The sequence below is a fragment of the Pseudophryne corroboree genome, chromosome 4 (genome assembly GCF_028390025.1).
Source record: "Pseudophryne corroboree isolate aPseCor3 chromosome 4, aPseCor3.hap2, whole genome shotgun sequence".
NCBI lineage: Eukaryota > Metazoa > Chordata > Amphibia > Anura > Myobatrachidae > Pseudophryne > Pseudophryne corroboree.
Window position 1 is genome coordinate 201,242,687 of NC_086447.1, and position 23,302 is coordinate 201,265,988.

General features: G+C 46.0%; 1 protein-coding gene and 1 non-coding gene across 10 annotated transcripts in view; both read right to left on the reverse strand.

Moving 5' to 3' along the window:
• Nucleotides 1-23,302, reverse strand: part of SNED1 (sushi, nidogen and EGF like domains 1) — a 233,832-nt gene that overhangs the window by 4,904 nt on the left and 205,626 nt on the right. For 8 of the 9 annotated variants that reach the window (XM_063915762.1, XM_063915765.1, XM_063915764.1 and 5 more), the window contains 3 exons: nt 14,038-14,145; nt 4,459-4,546; nt 3,274-3,350 (listed from right to left, as the gene is read on the reverse strand). In XM_063915762.1, coding sequence (XP_063771832.1) covers nt 3,274-3,350; nt 4,459-4,546; nt 14,038-14,145 — 273 coding nt within the window. The remainder of the gene's footprint in view (nt 1-3,273; nt 3,351-4,458; nt 4,547-14,037; nt 14,146-23,302) is intronic. The other variant, XM_063915763.1, reaches the window with a different exon arrangement.
• LOC134913494 (U5 spliceosomal RNA) lies at nt 7,051-7,170 on the reverse strand. The gene has a single exon (XR_010177247.1). It is a non-coding gene; the product is annotated as a U5 spliceosomal RNA (small nuclear RNA).

Consider the following 23,302-nt stretch of genomic DNA (forward strand, 5'->3'; position numbering starts at 1 on the left):
CCAGGGGATTATGTGGTATTCCTGGATACACAGGATGCTTACCTACATGTTCCTATAACACTGTCCCATCAGTGCTATCTCAGGTTCACTATCCTTCAACAGCATTTTCAGTTCCAGGCCCTACCTTTTGGATTAGCCACAGCTCCCAGAGTATTTACCAAGATTATGGTGGTAATGGCAGCTTGTCTCCGACGGCAGGGGATAAGAATTTTTACATACCTCGTCGATCTTTTAATCCTGGCACAGTCGCAGGAATTGCTCTTATGTCATCTACAACAGACAATAACATGTCTGCAGAAGCATGGGTGGCTCATAAATTGGGCAAAATCGTCTCTGGTTCCGTCACAGCGGATGACTCACTTGGAGGCTGTACTGGATTCAAGTCTTCAGAGAATAATGTTACCTCTGAACAAGATATCCAAGGTTCAGTCAAGGATTCAGGACTTGCTACACAGTCAAAAGGTATCCATTCATGCAGTAATGCGTGTGATGGGTTTGATGGTGTCAACATTCGACATGGTGGAGTATGCACAATTCCACTCGAGGCCTCTATGCACAATTCCACTCGAGGCCTCTGCAGCGTCTGATTCTGCCAAATGGAAAGGGTTGCATCAGACGATAAAAACACAGACTACGGTTCTTACTATAGAAGTAAGAAGGTCATTAGCCTGGTGGCTACAGACATCCCATCTGGATAAGGGGAGACCTTTTTGGATATCAGATTGGGAAATTCAGTGTCAGGAAGGTTGTGTTTCCAGGGGCAATGGACCAAGGAAGAAGGTTGCCTGCCAATAAATATATTGGAACTTCGGCCCATATAGATGGCACTGATTCAGGTAAAGGACATTCTGTGAGGAAAACCAGTCCAGATCCGCTCGGCAATGCGACCACAGTAGCATACCTCAACCATCATGGAGGAACTCGCAGCCGAAAAGCGATAAAGGAGGTAAGTCACATACTATAGTGGGCAGAACTTCATCATCCAGCCTTGTCCACAGTGTTCGTTCTGGGAGTCCTAAACTGGGAAGCGGACCTTCTCAGTCGACACGCCATTCAGGCAAGCGAATGGGCTCTACACCCGGAGGTCTTCCAGACTCTACTAGACAAGTGGGGGTTGCCAGAGATAGATCTCATGGTGTCCCGTCTGAACAACAAAGTTCTCGCATACGGGTCAAGAACAAAGGATACCAGAGCGATCTTTGTAGATGCCCTGTCGATGAGATGGGACTTTCATCTGGCTTATGTGTTTCCTCCAATCACCCTATTACCCAGGGTGGTGAGAAAGATAAAGCAAGGGAAAGGTGACGTGATACTAATAGCTCCGGCTTGGCCCAGAAGGCATTGGTACACAGATCTGCAGAGAATGTTGATGGATGCTCCACTTCTGCTCCCTCAATGTCCAGATCTACTGATGCAGGGTTCTTGTTATCCCAGACATCTGGATCGACTGTCTTTGACGGCGTGGCTCTTGAAACCTCTATCCTCATGTCAAGAGGATTCTCACAACAGGTAATTCAAACTATGCTCAGAGCAAGGAAACCTTCCTCAACTCGCATTTATCACCGAATATGGCAAACCTATATTCATTGGTGCAGTGAACGGAAAATGGACCCGAAGTCTTTCAGAGTTTCCAGGGTCTTTGCATTCCTTCAGGCAGGAATGGATAAAGGTTTGAATGTGGCTTCCTTGAGAGTGCAAGTGTCAGCATTGACTGTATGGTTCCAAAAGAAAATTGCCAACTTACAGGATGTGCGTACTTTTTTCCAATTAATGCTGCGCATTCAACCTCCCTTTGTTCCGCCTACAGTGCCTTGGGACTTAAGTCTAGTCCTGAAAGCCCTTCAAGGTGCCCCATTTGAACCACTTAATAAAGTGGATCTTAAATAGTTGACAGCTAAAGTTCTCTTTCTACTGGCTATGGCGTCAGCTAGAAGAGTATCAGATTTAGGGGCATTATCATGTCGTTTCCCATTTCTGATTTTTTATCCAGATAGAGCAGTTCTCAGAACTAGATCTGGGTACCTTCCGAAGGTGGTGTCTAAATTCCACCTTAATGAAGAAATTGTAGTCCCGGCTTTCCAGATACCGGGCCTTTCTGCGGGAGATGCATCGCTGGACGTGGTCCGTGCATTAAGGATCTACGTGGATCGTACCAGTGCCATCAGAAAGACAGATTCTCTTTTCATTCTCTACGGATTTCACAAGAGATGATGGCTTGCTGATAAGCAGACACTGGCAAGATGGCTTCGGATGATGATTTCAGAAGCATATTCTCAAGCTGATCTCCCTGTTCCGGCTAATGTCTCTGCTCACTCTACTCGTAAAGGTAGGTCCATCGTGGGCAGCACAACGTGGTGCTTCAGCAGAACAGATATGTAAGCCAGCCACATGGTCTTCCATTAACACATTCATTAGACATTATGCCATGGATACCTTTGCCTCTCATGACACTGAATTCGGGCGAAGGATTCTCCTGTCCAATCAGGAGCGTCCCCACCACTAAATTGTTTTGGGAAATCCCATTGTTATCCTGTGGATAACCTGTGGACCCTGCCGAAGAAATATACGTTATGGTAAGAACTTACCATTGATAACGGTATTTCTCCTAAGTCCACAGGGATCCCACCCTGACGCACCTGATTTGAGGATCCTTTTACTCACTAACCTCTTCCTTCTTGTACGGAGGGGTGTGCATGTGTGTTCTTATCGCCCGATTAGGGCTATTTATGATGCTCCTGCCCTGAGCTCTGGAATACAACTGATTTGCCTGAGCAAGGAGGCAGGGATATATGGACGGGCCCGTTGCATGCTGGGATGCCGGAAAGCTTTGACAGATTGGTGCAAATCCGCTGTCGCTTCATCATATCCCATTGTTATCCTGTGGACTTAGGAGAAATACTGTTATCAACGGTAAGTTCTTACCATAACGTATATATCTCTGCCAAGTTCTGTTGTTTCATCTTAAGAAACTGCAATTTATAGTTGATTGAAATACTTATATTTGCAATATTTCTAACCTGGCATAATAATGTACCAAACACTGGGGCAGATGTATTAAGCCTGGAGAAGGGATGAAGAAGTGATATGCGCAAGGTGATAACGCACCAGCCAGTCAGCTCCTGTCATTTTAAAAATCTGTAATGATTGGCTGCTTCATTATCACCTTGCGCTTAGCACTGCTTTATCACTTCTTTATCCCTTCTCCACGTACAATACATCTGCCCCGCTGTGTGACTTGTGTCCTGGAAGTATTAGTCGGACATCACTACTCACTTGGTTTGCCTCTGATTGTGCCTTCACAGATCTCTCTGTAGCACACGTCGTGCTGTACCTTGTATACCCGTCTGTACCTGCACAAAGACATAAAGCATCCATAGTAATGTACAGTCACATCATTAGCCGAGCCGGAGGTGACTGGGGGAGGATCATTTCTGTTATTGTGGGCATTGGAAGGTTTCAGTGCTGAGTCTCTGATGGGAACACTAACACTTTCCCAATGTCTAATGGGTTTGTCACTTTATTAAACCCAGCCGCTTTTACCCACATACCCCAGGCTAGACCCCCCTTTTTGCTCTATACAGCGGGATCCTGGCAATTTCAGTGAGCCCCACCATCATCTGGACAACTGCGGTAAAGCTCTATGGGTCAGATTGCGTCAAACCTTCTATAGAGAACAGGTAGGAATGTTTCCCATAGCAACCAATCAGATTCTAGCTATCATTTAAGAGGATGTACTAGATAAATGGTCTGCGGTTAACATACCACCACCACCGTGCCTGCAGCATGGCGTCGTCGGTATAATGACGCCCGGCATCCCGGCCATCAGTAACTCATACCGATCCCAGATAAAGTATAGCTAGAATCTGATTGGTTGCTATGGACTACTTCCCAACTTTAGAAGGTTTGCTACATCTCCCATCCAATGAGAAGCTGAGGAGCAGTGGCCTCCCGTGGCAGGTTGCTTCTGATTAGATTAATGCACTTGTCAAACATGGAGGCAGCTGAGTAATGCAAGCATTGGGAAGCGTTCCCACCAACGTGCCAGTATGTGGAAGTGGGCCCTGTCTCAGTCTATACTGAAAATCTATTTAGTTTGTCCTTATAGAATCAGCCATGCTTATAGACGTTGCATTATTCTAGCTGGACCCCATCTTTAATGGAAATAAGATTTAGCAACATGCAATTTGCTACTCACTGCACAGCTGTAACGCACCACAGCCTATAATATACTCTGTTATGAGTTGGCAAAACAGTGAGTAAATACTGAAATGACAAATCCCTTTGATCAGTGAAGCATACAGATTTGCTAGGTCATTATGCAGAGCAGGGTCTCCTGCCAACTCAGACTGCCTCTGGAGAGCATGCATCCCTGTGCTGTGCTGTGCTCTGCGTGGAACAGCCTGTTCTGCACCTTACATAGGATGACATGGGGTGCGCTGGTCAGGGATAATTACTTACAGGTGGTGACAGACTCCTCCCTCCCACACAGGATGTGACAGTGTTTCAGAGAACAGTCTGGTGCAGGCAAATGTCTCCTTTCTGCAGGCTAGAGAGCAAAGATGTCACCCTCTGCAACTACTCACTCTTCTATACAGCAATAAACACACAATCACACAGCACCGTGTTACAGCCCAAATGACTCATCCGTCTCCAGCGACCCATCCAGCCTGATCCTTCAACAAAAGAATTCATATTCTGTAACATCACTGCCCTTGATGCTGGACAACTCAATCCAGACCTCACCAGAGGGACTGAATGATTTAAAAATATACAGCAGCTAAAAATAGGATTTTGGTACTTACCAGGTAAATCCTTTTCTTTGAATCCATAGGGGGCACTGGAGTACTCTTGGGATATGGACGGGCGTAGCCGAACAAAGGCACTGAATATTCAAATTTAGGACTCTCCCCCCCTCCATATCCCCAAGTACCTCAGTGTACTTTGCCAGTGTTTTTTACTGAGCGAACAGGATATAGAGAGGTTGACAATGGAGAATACCTATAACATAACGGACAACAACAAAGTTGACCTATAACCTTATTGTCAACTACACAGTTGACACCATAACCATAACATAACGGACAACAACAATGTTGACCCATAACCTTACTGTCAACTAAACAGTTGACCCCATAACCGATAGAACTTTATAATTTGAACCAATCGGTGAAAATGTGTTATTATAAGCTCCTCTGAGCTTAATATCAATGAAGTAAACTTGTTACCCTAAGCTCCCTTGAGCTTAAAACAACCCAGGTAAAACTGCTCTGGGTGGGCGTCCAGTGCCCCCTATGGATTCAAAGAAAAGGATTTACCTGGTAAGTACCAAAATCCTATTTTCTTTATCATCCACTAGGGGTCACTGGAGTACTCTTGGGACGTACCAAAGCTTCCCTCGTGGGCGGGAGAGCTGTTTGATACTTGTAACAGTAGGCAGCCAAAGCTAGATGCTGACGGCGCCACCATTCATAACGTGTAAAAGTGCACAAACGTGGTGCACTGAAGGCTATGTAGCCGCGTCGTAGACGCTCCACGACCCGCTGGGTCTGACATTCCCACAGAACCTGTGGGATGAACTATTACTGACGTAGGCGATTGTAACTTAGCCTTAAAGTAAGCCTGACTTGTAGTCATTATTATCCAACTGGATAATGTCTGCTGAGAAACTGGCTAACCCCAGTTCGCAGTATCATATAGAACAAACAACGTATTCATATCACGTACTGTAGACGTTCGGTACATATATAAACGCGTAATGCGTGTACCACATTCAGAATTCTAGAATGTGCTGTCCCCACAGGAACCACTATTGGTATATTGATGTGAAGAATACGAAAGCGGATTTCGTCCGAAGATCTGCTTTGTCATGAGAAACTCAAATACGGTGGCTTGGAATACAAGGCACCCAAATATGAAAACAAAACCCTTGCCGAAGCACCCTTGCCGACGACAAGGCTAGAAGAAAAATGTTTTCCAAAGTGAGAAACTTAATTCTCATTTGTTGTAAGGGTTCAAAAAATATGAAACTTAATTCCCATTTGTTGAAAGGGTTCCAAAATATGAAAACTGTAATAAATCTGAACCCAACCTCAAATCGCCTGGCGCTGTAGGTGGGATAAATAGAGTCTGAACTTTGGTGACACCTTGTAGAAAGATGTTTACAGACGCAAATAGAGGCAAACGTCTTTGAAAATACGTTTACCACACAGATACCTGCACACTTAGTGCAGATGAACGCAGTTTTCCATCCCACCCTGTTTAACAGAATACGGGTAACTTGAAGTATGATGTTGGAAACTTCCGAGGTTTACAACCTATGTAAACACACTAAATTTTTTTAATAATGAGCTGCCTTAAGCGGCTTACTATTTCGTAACATGGTTGGTGTAACCGATACTGTAATGCTCTATTTTTTAAGAGGGCGGTCTGAACCCTCACCCCGTCAACCGCAGCTGCGGTACATAGATAATAAGTATATAGATAAGTATGGGTAAAAGAACGTTCCCTGATGTAACAGGTTGGACGTATTATGAGCGGGCCAAGATCGTGTGCAAGTATTCCTTGAAAATTCGAGAAGCAAACTTCTACGAAATCCATGAGATACCACCAGTATGACTGTGACGAACTGTCTTCTGATCCGTTTTGGCAACGGAGAGAGAAACGGAAAATGGCGGAGCCAGATACACGATGCTGAATGACCCCATGAATGTGAGAGACTTCACCGCCACTGCCCTTGTGATCTGTTTTGTACACATACTGAGCTTTTGTAATTGTGGCGAGATGCCATCATGTATACTTGAGGGTAACCTCCTTCTGTGGACTCAGATATGAAACACCTCTGGATTTAATGTCCAGTTTTGAAGATCCAAATGCTGACGGGTGAGATCATCTGTCTAACAGATGTCCACTCACGGATTGATCTCTTGACATTTTCACATAATGGCGTTCTGAGCCATTGAAGATTTGAGTTACCTGCCGCATTGCCATGCGTCTTCTTGGTTCTCACTGGTTGTTGTGTATGCAACTGCCGTTGCTTCGTTTGACTGCTTAAGGCCAGCGTGAGCCAGGCATGAAAAAACAAAATTACATGAAACTCACGGTTGTTTCTCTCCACGAAAATCTTTAGTAAAAAGCGAAAGATTTATTCGTTCTGAAGAGAAACCAGAGTCTATCCCTGGTCAGACTGAAAGTGAATCATTTATTGCATTGTAAAATGCACAGAGTTCTAGGACATTTATCGACAGCAATCTGTCGTGTTTTAGAACCTTTGCGTTGATTTTAACTACAAATCCTGACTCTCTGTGACTGTCGTCCAGAGTATATGCACCCTTGTCCCTCTGTGGGTACGCGAGTGAAGGGTGGCGAACTAAATTGAAAACACATCTTTATTCTTAATAGATGAATACACCAATGTACCGCTAGTGTGCGTGTACTTTTGTTCTTGCTGGTGTAGTAGGTAAAAGTATTTGATTTACCGTATTCATAATGTTACCTAGGAATTGACATCGTTTAGACAGACTTAGATGCGATTGTTTTCGAACTTGATCTGCTACCGCAGTATACCTTAGTAGCGCAAGCTAGAGGAACTTTGTTGATACATAGTTTTTATGTGAGATGAGCTATCATCCCAACATCACTTTGGTAAATACCGGGAGCGATAAGCAACGGTAGAAATGAAATGGTTAGGACTGCCCACAATATTTTGTTTCCCTTGGATTTAGCTCCCCTACATACCTTCCCGGACTTTGCTAATCTACAATCGCGCTTTAACCTCCCCCACAGAGTTTTTTACCAATTTTTACAAATCCGACATTTCCACCACTCGCTCCACCGTTCCCCCCCAGGCACTCCCCTCACACCCACCTCAGCTATCGAATCCCTATGTCGCTCACATCACTTATCTAGAGGTCTTATCTCGTCAATCTATCAGATTTTGCTATCACACAATCAACCTACAAAGGAATCCCACGAATTGGCATGGGAGAATGACACGGGGGAGGTTCTCACCCCCGAAGACTGGTCCCTAATTAAACTGGCCATATCAAAATGCTCAATTTCAGTGGGCATTAAAGAGAATGCTTATAAATTATATACCAGATGGTATTTGGTGCCGACCCGACTCCGTGCAATTTTCCCTGATGCCTCAGATCTTTGCTGGCGACAATGTGGCCAGAGAGGATCCTTATTACACGTTTGGTGGACGTGTCCTGTTATAAGTCAATACTGGAAGGAAATACACAAACTAATTAAAAATATCACTGACTTTGATATGCCCTCCTCACCCTTTTATTCTCTCTTAACTAGACCGATCCCCAACCTTCCACGTCCCACGCTCAAACTAATCAACCACATACTTAACACAGCGAAGTGTCAGATCGCATCGCACTGGAAATCCACAACCTCCCCTCCCGTCCCTGCTACTATCAATGCCATATGGTCAACTTACAGACTGGAACGAATCTCCTCAGTCCTCCATGACACCCCGACTCAATTTATCCGCGTTTGGTCACTTTGGACCGATTACTACAACGCCGAACCTCCATTGTCAACCATCTAAAATCTAAAATCATCTGAATACACCTAGCATGATGCTACACCCCGACTGGCAAACCCCCCCCCCCCCCCCACTACTTATATCTAATGATTACATCTCCGATTTTGTAATTCCTATCCCCAATCCTACCTTCCCCTACCCACTTTATCACCTTCTCTCTCCCCCTCTCTTTCTCTTATTCTCTATATCTGCACCCTTACTACCTTCCTGTCTCTCCCCATACATATTCACTAAAGTTCTATACTATTTTCTTTTTCCATCTTTCCTACAATCTACTACACATATTTTTTCTATCAGTTTTTTGACCAGTATATTCTTCTCCACATATATAAAATGTTAAACTCTATCTCAATGTTATAATGAGTTACACTCCTATTGATTTTTGATGATATATATCAGACCGCAGACGCTTGTTACAGTATAATGATGTTTGACTAAGATTTTGTAATAAGCCTGCTTTTTTTTTTCTCTCACGAGTTGTAACCAAATTCTATTTCACCCAATAAAATATTCTTTCAAAAAAAAAAAAAAAAAAAGAAATGAAATGGTTAATGGTTGTGGCGATTTGCAAACGCTAGAACCTGTGATGAAGAAACCGGACTGGGTAAATACGCATTGTGAAGATCAAATGCAATTATACAATTTTGTGGCTCCAATAAGCAAAAACTAACTGCAGAAAATCCATTTTCTAACTGTAGTAAATGACTTGCTGATTGATATTGCAACGGAGCTGTTTGGTTTTGCCCAAACAGAGGAGAATAAGTAACTCTGACTGTGTTGGCGTACTATTGCCTGGTTTATAACCCAGCAAAGACTAAATGACAACCTGCCAAACCGTTCGACAGAAGCAGTTTTGTACTCTAAGCTGTAAATAGCTGAGACATATATGAGTTGAAGTCCTGAAACCTCGCAAATGTAACATGAAAAGACGCGCTTCCACAATTGTAAAAGAGGTCATCAAACCACTGGCTTGCTGACTGTAACGTCATGTCGTTACAAAGCGTGACTGTTTCGTATAAAGGTATAAAACGCCGTTACAAGTATACTGTATGCGCTAATGGCTGAATATCCTAAAGGGATAAAATGCCGTTACAAGTATATCAAATGTAGGAGCAAACAAGCTCTGGCCTTGTCGCGCTTAACTAGCGACCATGAAAATAACCGGCGTTAGCAGAAGCTTTACAGATATACTCTGCAGCTTCTTTTAACAGTGATCGGCATGGTTTCATACATAGATTCTAGTGACCCAATGGGGTTTTTATAATGTTTGACAGAAACGCATATACCTATGGCGGATCGCGTCCTTTTGGAAACGATTATGTATGGTTGTCCAAAACCCCGCACTATCTGCGTGCTGGACTAATGTACCCTTCTCACTCGTAGTTATCTGTGTGAGATTTGACATAGAATCGTGCATTAAATTATAAGACCAGTGAAATAAACACTCTGGTACCCAAAGGAAAATTGGCCCTTTGGAAAGACTGTCTTTTGTTAGCGCTGGCGGAGTCATTCCGAGACTCCGATTACCGCTGTTTTAATTTGAATTGCCAATGTTAACAATTTTAGTCTGCACTAGAGCCTTATCCGCTATGTAGACAGACATCATAATAGGCAACAAACAGACACTTGCACGACTTAATAAAGTTATTATATGGCATATATATCTATATATATATGTTATTGCTGAACAGCATATTTATTAGGAAACTAAAATGTTCTTTATGTGAAAAGCAGTTCACATGGGCATGAAACCCGAACCAAATTCCTACCAACACCCCTGCGCCTTCTGGTGGCTTAAAGATGTAGGGCAGGAATGTTCTAGAATAATCCTGAACTAAAAATTCCCACTAACACCCCTGCGCCTCCTTGTGGAGTAGAGGTGTATGGGCGGAATGTTCTGGAATTATAAGCTGGAAAAACAGCAATGATTAAAATGGCCCTCATGCCATGCTTTCACAGAAAATCACAGTACAGGTTACCTGCTGCAGTGTTAATATAGGCTGAACAGCCTATTATACAGTTATTATAGGCTTAATAGCCTATTATACAGTGATAACACAGGTGTAGGATACAGTAAAATACATGCATTTAGTTAGCCTTCATTAATATGAACACTGCCTGCAGTGCTATTATCTTACAGCCTTAACAGAAAATATGGTTAAACCTGCAATAGGCTATGCCAGTGATAGCCTATTGCCAGCCAAAGCCTCATATATATATTATATATATCAAATGTGCTTAAACATATAATCACAGGTCATACTGATATCATGCCAGCAAAAAGCTTCATTATATATCATCTATATAAAAATGTGCTGAAACATATATAATATACATAGTCTACAGTGTTATAACCCATGACACTGTTTAAAACGCTGCGCTGCTTGTGAGGTAGCTGAGCAGCCTATTTAGTAACCCATGCAGCCTTTTGCTGCTGCTATGGCCATTACTTCCCCTCCCCCCCCCCTGCATCCCCATGTTACCTTGCAATGTACGGGGATCGGGTGCAGGGAGCAGGAGAGCGCTGTATATAGCGTCCGGGGATCGAGTGCAGGGAGCAGGAGAGCGCTGTATATAGCCGGGAACCGTCCGGAAGAGCGGGCAGCGCCTTCCTACAACAGTACACAGTCCTGTGTCCGGCATCAGCGGCGTGCGGTGTTCCTGGCAGAGCGGGCGGCTTTGTTATCACACGGAGCCCTTCCCCTGTCTCGGCGGCGCCTCTGTAGTGGTGCCGGGCAATCAGCGCTGTGAGAGCGGCCGGCGTCTGAGTGACGTGCGGCCGCTCTGCGCGTAGTTCAGTGGGACCCTCAGCGGCGGCTTCAGCGGCGGCTCCAGCACACTTTACACACAGCAGGGCGGCAGCGTGAGCTGACCGCCCTAACATACCTTGTTCCATGTGACGGCTTTTCTCCTGGCTGTGACGGGGCTTCTCTCTGCAAGCTCCGTTTCAGCCTCCAGCTTCACATGTTGGCTGTCACTGGGCTTCTCTCTGCAAGCTCTGTTTCAGCCTCCAGCTTCACATCTTGGCTGAGCTCAGTTTCAGGCTTCCTTTCAGCTCTCTGTCTCATCCTGGCTGTGACGGAGCTTCTTCCTGTAAGCTCCGTTCAGTTTGCAGGAGACAGTGGCTGCCTGTGGCTGTGAGGGTGCTCTTTGTGAGGACCGACACGCCATGCGCTGCCTTATAGCGCCTGTGGCTGTGAGGGTGCTCTTTGTGAGGACCGACACGCCATACGCTGCCTTGCAGCGGCACCATCCCGGACCAATGTTTTTCAGAAACTGGGACGGGAAGTGTAAAAATTAAAAAGAAAAAGAAAAAATTAATAAAATCTTCTGAAATGTGGGCTCATTCCCACAAGCCGATGTTCATCTGTGAGCACCGAAAAAACACTGGCAAAGTACACTGAGGTACTTGGGGATATGGAGGGGGGGAGAGTCCTAAATTTGAATATTCAGTGCCTTTGTTCGGCTACGCCCGTCCATATCCCAAGAGTACTCCAGTGACCCCTAGTGGATGATAAAGAAAAATGTATACTGGGGAATTTACAGTCAATCATTCGCACGCTCAATGAAAGAAACGTAAGCGGATGCGCACCACAAGTATGATACAGTAATTCAGATGTTGCTGTATCACAGTGCAGGCTGCAGAGAGTGGAGGCTCCTGTACTCTATATTCTGCTCTAAACGTGCCATAACTAGGAGGCTTACAGAATATACACCACATTTACTGCAGCTGTCTTCTTGCTCTACTTCTACACACAGATATTGATCCTCCGCTTGACACTGAGCTGAATAAAATGCAGCTTAAATGGAACTTTAAAAAGGGATCATGTGAAAGGCTGTTCTCATGGGCACAAAGAAAAATGCAGGGTAAATACGCAAAGGAGCATAGATGTAAATAGATCAAGCACAAATTATTCCATAGGGATCGATGATTCCGTTTAAAAGTTTGCTTTGCGTTCTCTTTCACAACTAAAGCTGTTGGGCGATTTGAGCTACACTAACATGTAGTGCGGACCCTTAGAGGCACGCCTCATATAAGCAGCAGTGATTTCAGCTACACCACCAAGTAGTGCGGACCCTTAGAGGCATGTCCCCTATAAGCAGCGGGCGAGGTGAGCTACACTACCATGTAGTGCTGACCCTTAGAGGAGCGGCCACTGTAAGCAGCGGGCGAAGTGATCTATGCTACCATGTAGTGCGGACCCTTAGAGGAGCACCCCCTATAAGTAGCGGGCGATGTGAGTGACACTACCATGTAGTGCGGACCTTTAGGGGTATGTTTCCGATAAGCAGCGGATAAGGTGAGCTATACTAACATGTAGTGTTGACCCTTAAGAGTCAAGTCCCCTATAAGCAGCGCATGAGGTGACCTACAATACCATATAGTGCATACCCTTAAGGTGTGTACACACGGTGAGATTTTTTTCTTGAGATTTTGACTATATAATCAAAATTGCAAGAAAAGTTAGTGCAAATCGCAAGGTGAAAGTCACCTTGCGATCCCGATGCGCGGCCCCGCCAGGTCGGCATCGCAAGAAAAGATAGACTGTGCAGGCAAGTCAATCCTTGCTAGATCGGTGTACTATCTAGTTCATCTCACATGTCAATGACATCTCACATAAGCCAAAATCTCACATAAGCCAAAATCGTAAGCACACATAGTCCATATCTCAAGAAAAGTTAGTCAAAATCTGTCCTATCTGGGCTCCGGGGAGTTCAAGGGATATCGCAAGTAAAAATCGAACATAGCAAGGATCTCACCGTGTATACACACCCTTAGAGGCACGTCCCCTATAAGGAGGTTCTCACATGACTCATCGGTTTCCAGTAACCCATACAGCCTGATCCTTCAACAAAAGAATTCATATTCTGTGCAATCATTGCGCTTGTTGCTGTACAACTCAATCATGCAATACCATCAGGGAGGCCGCTGACTGGCTGCAAATTTATTCTGCTGCAGGATAATGACACCAAACATACAGCCGATGTCATTAAGAACTGTCTTCAACGTAAAGAAGAACAAGGAGTACTGTAAGTGAGGATATGGCTGCCACAGAGGCCTGATCTCAACATCATTGAGTCTGTCTGGGACTACATTAAAATACAGAAGGATCTGAGCTAGCATACATCCACAGAAGATCTATGGTTAGTTCTCCAGGATGTTTGGAACAACCTCCCTGCTGAGTTCCTTCAAAAACTGTGTGCAAGTGTACCTAGAAGAATTGATGCTGTTTTGAAGGCAAAGGGTGGTCACACCAAATATTGATTTGATTTATATTTCTCTTTTGTTCAATCACTTTGTATTTTGTGAACTGATAAAAATAAACTATTAACACTTCTATTTTTGAAAGCATTCTAACTTTAAGCATTTTTTCCACAGTTTTGCCTAAAACTTTTCCACAGTGCAGTATATCACCTAATAATACCCCCACTAAGAAGCACAGCTTTTATTTGACCATTTACAATAGTTCTAGTATACATACCCAGCTGGCACTGGTGTCCCTTGAATCCTGCTGGGCAGTCACAAACCTCTCCATTCACACAGGTTCCCCCATTAATACACAGTGTTTCCAGGCAGCCTCCTCGTTCACCTGTAAGAGGATAGTACCAAACCACATGTGTCATACTGATTTCATCATGACGATGCTCATGATGATCCCGCCCATTGGCCTGAATGCTGAATTACTGACTATAGGTAGCTCAGTAATATTTGCGATCTCACAGCCTGACATCAGAAGATCTGATTGTTGAGTCCACTTTTACAGCAAGTTTGGGTTTATTTGTCTAAAACAGCTAAATCAGCCCATGCACATAACAAGTCTGTCAGGCGTATTTGTTCTCATGAGGGGGAGGGGGGGTTGTAGCTTTTATACATACACACCTAGCCATAAATGCTATCATTCTAACAGGCAAAATAAGATAAGACAATAGCAGCAGGTTCCACATAATATCTGACCATGTTATGTAATGTTACTTTTTCAAATGAAATGTAAGATGGTATTAATGGAACCATGGGCAACTCTGCGAGACAACTTCACATTCTCGGTATCTGGAGCCTAGAACATAATTATAAACATTACTCCCCATCCACTCTGTCTATTCTAGAATTTATTACATCCTTCTGGCTGTATCGATGTCTGATATGGCTGACCATGCTCCAGTCAAAGCAGACTTTTGCCTGCAAGACCATGCTCCTCAATTGAGAATGTGGAAAAGAAATAATTGGCTGCTAGATGATATAGAGTTTAGAACTACAACAGCCCATGAATAGGAGTATTTTCTTCATAAGAGTTAAGGGGGGTACTCACGGAGCGATATTCTAAGCAATCTGACTAGATTGCTTAGAATATAAGCCTGATCGCTCCGTGTGTACCCCTTACAGCGATAGCGATGCGCAGCCTCGCCCATCGCTATCGCTGCTGCTAGATTGGCCTGCGGTGCAGGCCAATCTAGCGGGTCGCTCACTTCACCCGCTGGGTGAAGTGAGCGGCCCCCCGTCTCCCCCCGCACGCTCAGCACAGATCGCGCTGTGCTGAGCGGCGGGAGAGATGTGTGCTGAGCGGTTCGCTCAGCACACATCTCTCCTGCATCGGCCCGTCTATATGGGCCTTTACAGTATACCCGATGCACAGCGGAGCACTGTCTGTGAAGCACATAATGCTACTATATATTCTGAAGAAATTCAGAGCACCCAGACTGGTAAAACACTCTGCCCTTTGCCCTCTCTGCCTGCACTTATCTGGATGATAGTAACCTGCCTAGTTTGTCAGAGGAAGCATCTTGGGCCCCTAGACACATCTATTTATTGATAGGAACAGGCTGTGTTTGGAAAGTGACAGGAGCTGATTGGCTGATACTTTATCTCCGTCCAAGGCTTAAGGGGGGTACACACGGAGAGATCTGTGTTTAAAATCTAAGCAATCTGACTAGATTGCTTAGATTTTAAGAACGGATCTGTCGTGTGTGTGCCCCCCAGCGATAGCTATCGCCGGTGCTAGATTGAGCTTGCATGCAGGCTAAATCTAGCGGGTCGCTCACTTCAGCGCTGTGTGAAGTGAGCGGTCCCCCATACGTCTGTCCCCTCGCTCAGCACATTGTGCTGAGCGGGGGAGAGATGTGTGCTGAGCGGTCTGTGTTAAGATCGATCAGCACACATTTCTCCCGTCAGTACTCCCCTATAGTAAATAGACTCCTCTATTTCCTACGACACACAGTAGGGTACCCTGCAGGGAATGCATTGATCCTTTCCAACAGCTACAAATCTCCAGCAGGTGCTACTACTCTCATGCAGTGTTATCCAACAACATAAAGGCTGTCAGTCTCTCTTTCCTATGGACATGTCTTCTAGGTATGTGATGCCTGGGTGTGGGATCAGTATGATTTCCTGACTGACGGGATCCCGGCGGTCGAAATACCGCAGCCGGAATCCCAACACTTCCAGTGCAGTGTGTCCCCTCGCGGGCTTCGGTTGCCACAAGGTTCTATTCTCCCTCGGGTGGTGGCATGCACCACCACCCACATGGGGTTTCTGGCCGGCAGTTGGATTCCAACCATCGGCATTTCAATGGCTGTCGGGATTTCGACCACCGGGATCCCGACAGTGGGGAATATAACTGCATACCCAGGGTATCTATAGAGGTAAGTCCTGTTTGCAGCAGAGTGGAGAAGCAATCATCCCCACAACACATAGATAGTGTCTGAGGAGTACTTGAAATTGAATAGGTCACTGGAGATGTAGGCTACAGACTGGAGTGCATCTATTATCTATAACTCTCCAAATTTGGGATATATGCTTAATTATTTTTCTTTTGATACTGGTGTAAGTAGTGGTCTCCAAGCACTGATACTGACCCCACGTTCTTAATAATAAGATTTTACTTACCGATAAATCTATTTCTCGGAGTCCGTAGTGGATGCTGGGGTTCCTGAAAGGACCATGGGGGAATAGCGGCTCCGCAGGAGACAGGGCACAAAAAGTAAAGCTTTTCCAGATCAGGTGGTGTGCACTGGCTCCTCCCCCTATGACCCTCCTCCAGACTCCAGTTAGGTACTGTGCCCGGACGAGCGTACACAATAAGGGAGGATTTTGAATCCCGGGTAAGACTCATACCAGCCACACCAATCACACCGTACAACTTGTGATCTAAACCCAGTTAACAGTATGATAACAGCGGAGCCTCTGAAAGATGGCTTCCTTCAACAATAACCCGAATTAGTTAACAATAACTATGTACAATTATTGCAGATAATCCGCACTTGGGATGGGCGCCCAGCATCCACTACGGACTCCGAGAAATAGATTTATCGGTAAGTAAAATCTTATTTTCTCTATCGTCCTAGTGGATGCTGGGGTTCCTGAAAGGACCATGGGGATTATACCAAAGCTCCCAAACGGGCGGGAGAGTGCGGATGACTCTGCAGCACCGAATGAGAGAACTCCAGGTCCTCCTTAGCCAGAGTATCAAATTTGTAAAATTTTACAAACGTGTTCTCCCCTGACCACGTAGCTGCTCGGCAAAGTTGTAATGCCGAGACCCCTCGGGCAGCCGCCCAAGATGAGCCCACCTTCCTTGTGGAGTGGGCCTTTACAGATTTAGGCTGTGGCAGGCCTGCCACAGAATGTGCAAGTTGGATTGTGCTACAGATCCAACGAGCAATCGTCTGCTTAGACGCAGGAGCACCCATCTTGTTGGGTGCATACAATATAAACAACGAGTCAGATTTTCTGACTCCAGCTGTCCTTGCAATATATATTTTTAATGCTCTGACAACGTCCAGTAACTTAGAGTCCTCCAAGTCACTTGTAGCCGCAGGCACTACAATAGGCTGGTTCAGATGAAATGCTGACACCACCTTAGGGAGAAAATGCGGACGAGTCCGCAGTTCTGCCCTGTCCGAATGGAAAATCAGATATGGGCTTTTGTAAGATAAAGCTGCCAGTTCTGACACTCTCCTGGCCGAAGCCAGGGCTAGAAGCATGGTCACTTTCCATGTGAGATATTTCAAATCCACCTTCTTTAGTGGTTCAAACCAATGAGATTTTAGAAAGTCCAAAACCACATTGAGATCCCACGGTGCCACTGGAGGCACCACAGGAGGCTGTATATGTAGCACTCCCTTAACAAAGGTCTGGACTTCAGGGACTGAAGCCAATTCTTTTTGAAAGAAAATCGACAGGGCCGAAATTTGAACCTTAATAGATCCCAATTTGAGACCCATAGACAATCCTGATTGCAGGAAATGTAGGAATCGACCCAGTTGAAATTCCTCCGTCGGAGCACTCCGATCTTCGCACCACGCAACATATTTTCGCCAAATTCGGTGATAATGTTGCACGGTTACTTCCTTCCTTGCTTTAATCAAAGTAGGAATGACTTCTTCCGGCATGCCTTTTTCCTTTAGGATCCGGCGTTCAACCGCCATGCCGTCAAACGCAGCCGCGGTAAGTCTTGAAACAGACAGGGACCCTGCTGAAGCAAGTCCCTCCTTAGAGGTAGAGGCCACGGATCTTCCGTGATCATCTCTTGAAGTTCCGGGTACCAAGTCCTTCTTGGCCAATCCGGAACCACTAGTATCGTCCTTACGCCTCTTTGCCGTATAATTCTCAATACTTTTGGTATGAGAGGCAGAGGAGGAAACACATACACCGACTGGTACACCCAAGGCGTTACCAGCGCGTCCACAGCTATTGCCTGCGGATCTCTTGACCTGGCGCAATACCTGTCCAGTTTTTTGTTGAGGCGAGACGCCATCATGTCCACCATTGGTCTTTCCCAACGGGTTACCAGCAAGTGGAAGACTTCTGGATGAAGTCCCCACTCTCCCGGGTGAAGATCGTGTCTGCTGAGGAAGTCTACTTCCCAGTTGTCCACTCCCGGGATGAACACTGCTGACAGTGCTATCACATGATTCTCTGCCCAGCGAAGAATCCTTGCAGCTTCTGCCATTGCACTCCTGCTTCTTGTGCCGCCCTGTCTGTTCACATGGGCGACTGCCGTGATGTTGTCCGACTGGATCAACACCGGTTTTCCCTGAAGCAGAGGTTCTGCCTGGCTTAGAGCATTGTATATTGCTCTTAGTTCCAGAATGTTTATGTGAAGAGACGTTTCCAGGCTCGTCCATACTCCCTGGAAGTTTCTTCCTTGTGTGACTGCTCCCCAGCCTCTCAGGCTGGCGTCCGTGGTCACCAGGATCCAATCCTGTATGCCGAATCTGCGGCCCTCCAATAGATGAGCACTCTGCAACCACCACAGAAGAGACACCCTTTTCCTTGGAGACAGGGTTATCCGCAGGTGCATCTGAAGATGCGACCCTGACCATTTGTCCAACAGATCCCTTTGGAAAATTCTTGCGTGGAATCTGCCGAATGGAATTGCTTCGTAAGAAGCCACCATTTTTCCCAGGACTCTTGTGCATTGATGTACAGACACCTTTCCTGGTTTTAGGAGGTTCCTGACAAGCTCGGATAACTCCTTGGCTTTTTCCTCCGGGAGAAAAACCTTTTTCTGAACCGTGTCCAGAATCATCCCTAGGAACAGCAGACGAGTTGTCGGCATTAACTGGGATTTTGGAATATTCAGAATCCACCCGTGCTGTTTTAGCACTTCTTGCGACAGTGCTAATCCCATCTCTAGCTGTTCTCTGGACCTTGCCCTTATTAGGAGATCGTCCAAGTATGGGATAATTAATATGCCTTTTCTTCGAAGAAGAATCATCATCTCGGCCATTACCTTTGTAAAGACCCGAGGTGCCGTGGACAATCCGAACGGCAGCGTCTGAAACTGATAGTGACAGTTTTGTACAACGAACCTGAGGTACCCCTGGTGTGAGGGGTAAATTGGAACGTGGAGATACGCATCCTTGATGTCCAAGGATACCATAAAGTCCCCCTCTTCCAGGTTCGCTATCACTGCTCTGAGTGACTCCATCTTGAACTTGAACTTCTTTATGTACAGGTTCAAGGACTTCAGATTTAGAATAGGCCTTACCGAGCCATCCGGCTTCGGTACCACAAAAAGAGTGGAATAATACCCCTTCCCTTGTTGTAGAAGAGGTACCTTGACTATCACCTGCTGAGAGTACAGCTTGTGAATGGCTTCCAAAACCGTCTCCCTTTCGGAGGGGGACGTTGGTAAAGCAGACTTCAGGAAACGGCGAGGTGGATCTGTCTCTAATTCCAACCTGTACCCCTGAGATATTATCTGCAGGATCCAGGGATCTACCTGCGAGTGAGCCCACTGCGCGCTGTAATTTTTGAGACGACCACCCACCGTCCCCGAGTCCGCTTGAGAAGCCCCAGCGTTATGCTGAGGCTTTTGTAGAAGCCGGGGAAGGCTTCTGTTCCTGGGAAGGAGCTGCCTGTTGCTGTCTCTTCCCTCGACCTCTGCCTCGTGGCAGATATGAATAGCCCTTTGCTCTCTTATTTTTAAAGGAACGAAAGGGCTGCGGTTGAAAAGTCGGTGCCTTTTTCTGTTGGGGAGTGACTTGAGGTAGAAAGGTGGATTTCCCGGCTGTAGCCGTGGCCACCAAATCTGATAGACCGACTCCAAATAACTCCTCCCCTTTATACGGCAAAACTTCCATATGTCGTTTTGAATCCGCATCGCCTGTCCACTGTCGCGTCCATAAAGCTCTTCTGGCCGAAATGGACATAGCACTTACCCGTGATGCCAGTGTGCAGATATCCCTCTGTGCATCACGCATATAAAGAAATGCATCCTTTATTTGTTCTAACGACAGTAAAATATTGTCCCTGTCCAGGGTATCAATATTTTCAATCAGGGACTCTGACCAAACTACCCCAGCACTGCACATCCAGGCTGTCGCTATAGCTGGTCGTAGTATAACACCTGCATGTGTGTATATACTTTTTTGGATATTTTCCATCCTCCTATCTGATGGATCTTTAAGTGCGGCCGTCTCAGGAGAGGGTAACGCCACTTGTTTAGATAAGCGTGTTAGCGCCTTGTCCACCCTAGGAGGTGTTTCCCAGCGCTCCCTAACCTCTGGCGGGAAAGGGTATAATGCCAATAATTTCTTTGAAATTAGCATCTTTTTATCGGGGGCAACCCACGCTTCATTACACACGTCATTTAATTCTTCTGATTCAGGAAAAACTATAGGTAGTTTTTTCACACCCCACATAATACCCTGTTTAGTGGTACCTGTAGTATCAGCTAAATGTAACGCCTCCTTCATTGCCAAAATCATATAACGTGTGGCCCTACTGGAAAATACGGTTGATTCGTCACCGTCACCACTGGAGTCAGTGCCTGTGTCTGGGTCTGTGTCGACCGACTGAGGCAAAGGGCGTTTCACAGCCCCTGACGGTGTTTGAGTCGCCTGGACAGGCACTAATTGATTGTCCGGCCGTCTCATGTCGTCAAACGACTGCTTTAGCGTGTTGACACTATCCCGTAGTTCCATAAATAAAGGCATCCATTCTGGTGTCGACTCCCTAGGGGGTGACATCCTCATATTTGGCAATTGCTCCGCCTCCACACCAATATCGTCCTCATACATGTCGACACACACGTACCGACACACAGCAGACACACAGGGAATGCTCCTAACGAAGACAGGACCCACTAGTCCTTTGGGGAGACAGAGGGAGAGTTTGCCAGCACACACCAAAAGCGCTATATATAACAGGGATAGCCTTATAATAAGTGCTCCCTTATAGCTGCTTTATATATATCAAAATATCGCCATAAATTTGCCCCCCCTCTCTGTTTTACCCTGTTTCTGTAGTGCAGTGCAGGGGAGAGACCTGGGAGCCGTCCTGACCAGCGGAGCTGTGAGAGGAAATGGCGCCGTGTGCTGAGGAGATAGGCCCCGCCCCTTTTCCGGCGGGCTCGTCTCCCGCTATTTAGTGAATCCAGGCAGGGGTTAAATATCTCCATATAGCCTCTGGGGGCTATATGTGAGGTATTTTTAGCCTTTATATAGGTTACATTTGCCTCCCAGGGCGCCCCCCCCCAGCGCCCTGCACCCTCAGTGACTGCGTGTGAAGTGTGCTGAGAGGAAAATGGCGCACAGCTGCAGTGCTGTGCGCTACCTTTAGAAGACTGCAGGAGTCTTCAGCCGCCGATTCTGGACCTCTTCTGACTTCAGCATCTGCAAGGGGGCCGGCGGCGCGGCTCCGGTGACCATCCAGGCTGTACCTGTGATCGTCCCTCTGGAGCTGATGTCCAGTAGCCAAGAAGCCAATCCATCCTGCACGCAGGTGAGTTCACTTCTTCTCCCCTCAGTCCCTCGTTGCAGTGATCCTGTTGCCAGCAGGACTCACTGTAAAATAAAAAACCTAAGCTAAACTTTTTCTAAGCAGCTCTTTAGGAGAGCCACCTAGATTGCACCCTTCTCGGCCGGGCACAAAAATCTAACTGGAGTCTGGAGGAGGGTCATAGGGGGAGGAGCCAGTGCACACCACCTGATCTGGAAAAGCTTTACTTTTTGTGCCCTGTCTCCTGCGGAGCCGCTATTCCCCCATGGTCCTTTCAGGAACCCCAGCATCCACTAGGACGATAGAGAAAACTTTGCTAATGGAGAATGTATCATTCAGTAACTTCTGTATCCATGCGTATAGTATGACTGATATCTTCTTCCCCTCTGTTTTTGCTCCCATTCCCACCCTGTATTGCATATTGTTAGTGAGATTGGTAGGGCAGTTTAATGGTCTTATCTCAGAAATGCCTTTGTAAGGTGCACAGTATATGGCTAGGGGTCCGATCACCTTACTGTATTCAATATTAATTTCCTGCTCATCTGAGAGGTCCACAGTTCCTAGTCCTAATCATCTGAATGTTCATAAAGGCACACGTTATGAGTGTTGTTGTCTGTTAGAGGCTGTGACCACCTGTCCATCTGAGTGATTGATAGTGCAATGGTCTAACACCAGCCCTAAGAAAGATACTAACACCAATTATAAAAGTGAAGAGGGAAAATAAGAATTTACTTACCGATAATTCTATTTCTTGTAGTCCGTAGTGGATGCTGGGAACTCCGTAAGGACCATGGGGAATAGCGGCTCCGCAGGAGACTGGGCACAAAAGTAAAGCTTTAGGACTACCTGGTGTGCACTGGCTCCTCCCCCTATGACCCTCCTCCAAGCCTCAGTTAGGATACTGTGCCCGGACGAGCGTACACAATAAGGAAGGATTTTGAATCCCGGGTAAGACTCATACCAGCCACACCAATCACACCGTACAACCTGTGATCTGAACCCAGTTAACAGCATGATAACAGAGGAGCCTCTGAAAAGATGGCTCACAACAATAATAACCCGATTTTTGTAACAATAACTATGTACAAGTATTGCAGACAATCCGCACTTGGGATGGGCGCCCAGCATCCACTACGGACTACGAGAAATAGAATTATCGGTAAGTAAATTCTTATTTTCTCTGACGTCCTAGTGGATGCTGGGAACTCCGTAAGGACCATGGGGATTATACCAAAGCTCCCAAACGGGCGGGAGAGTGCGGATGACTCTGCAGCACCGAATGAGAGAACTCCAGGTCCTCCTCAGCCAGGGTATCAAATTTGTAGAATTTAGCAAACGTGTTTGCCCCTGACCAAGTAGCTGCTCGGCAAAGTTGTAAAGCCGAGACCCCTCGGGCAGCCGCCCAAGATGAGCCCACCTTCCTTGTGGAATGGGCTTTTACAGATTTTGGCTGTGGCAGGCCTGCCACAGAATGTGCAAGCTGAATTGTACTACAAATCCAACGAGCAATAGTCTGCTTAGAAGCA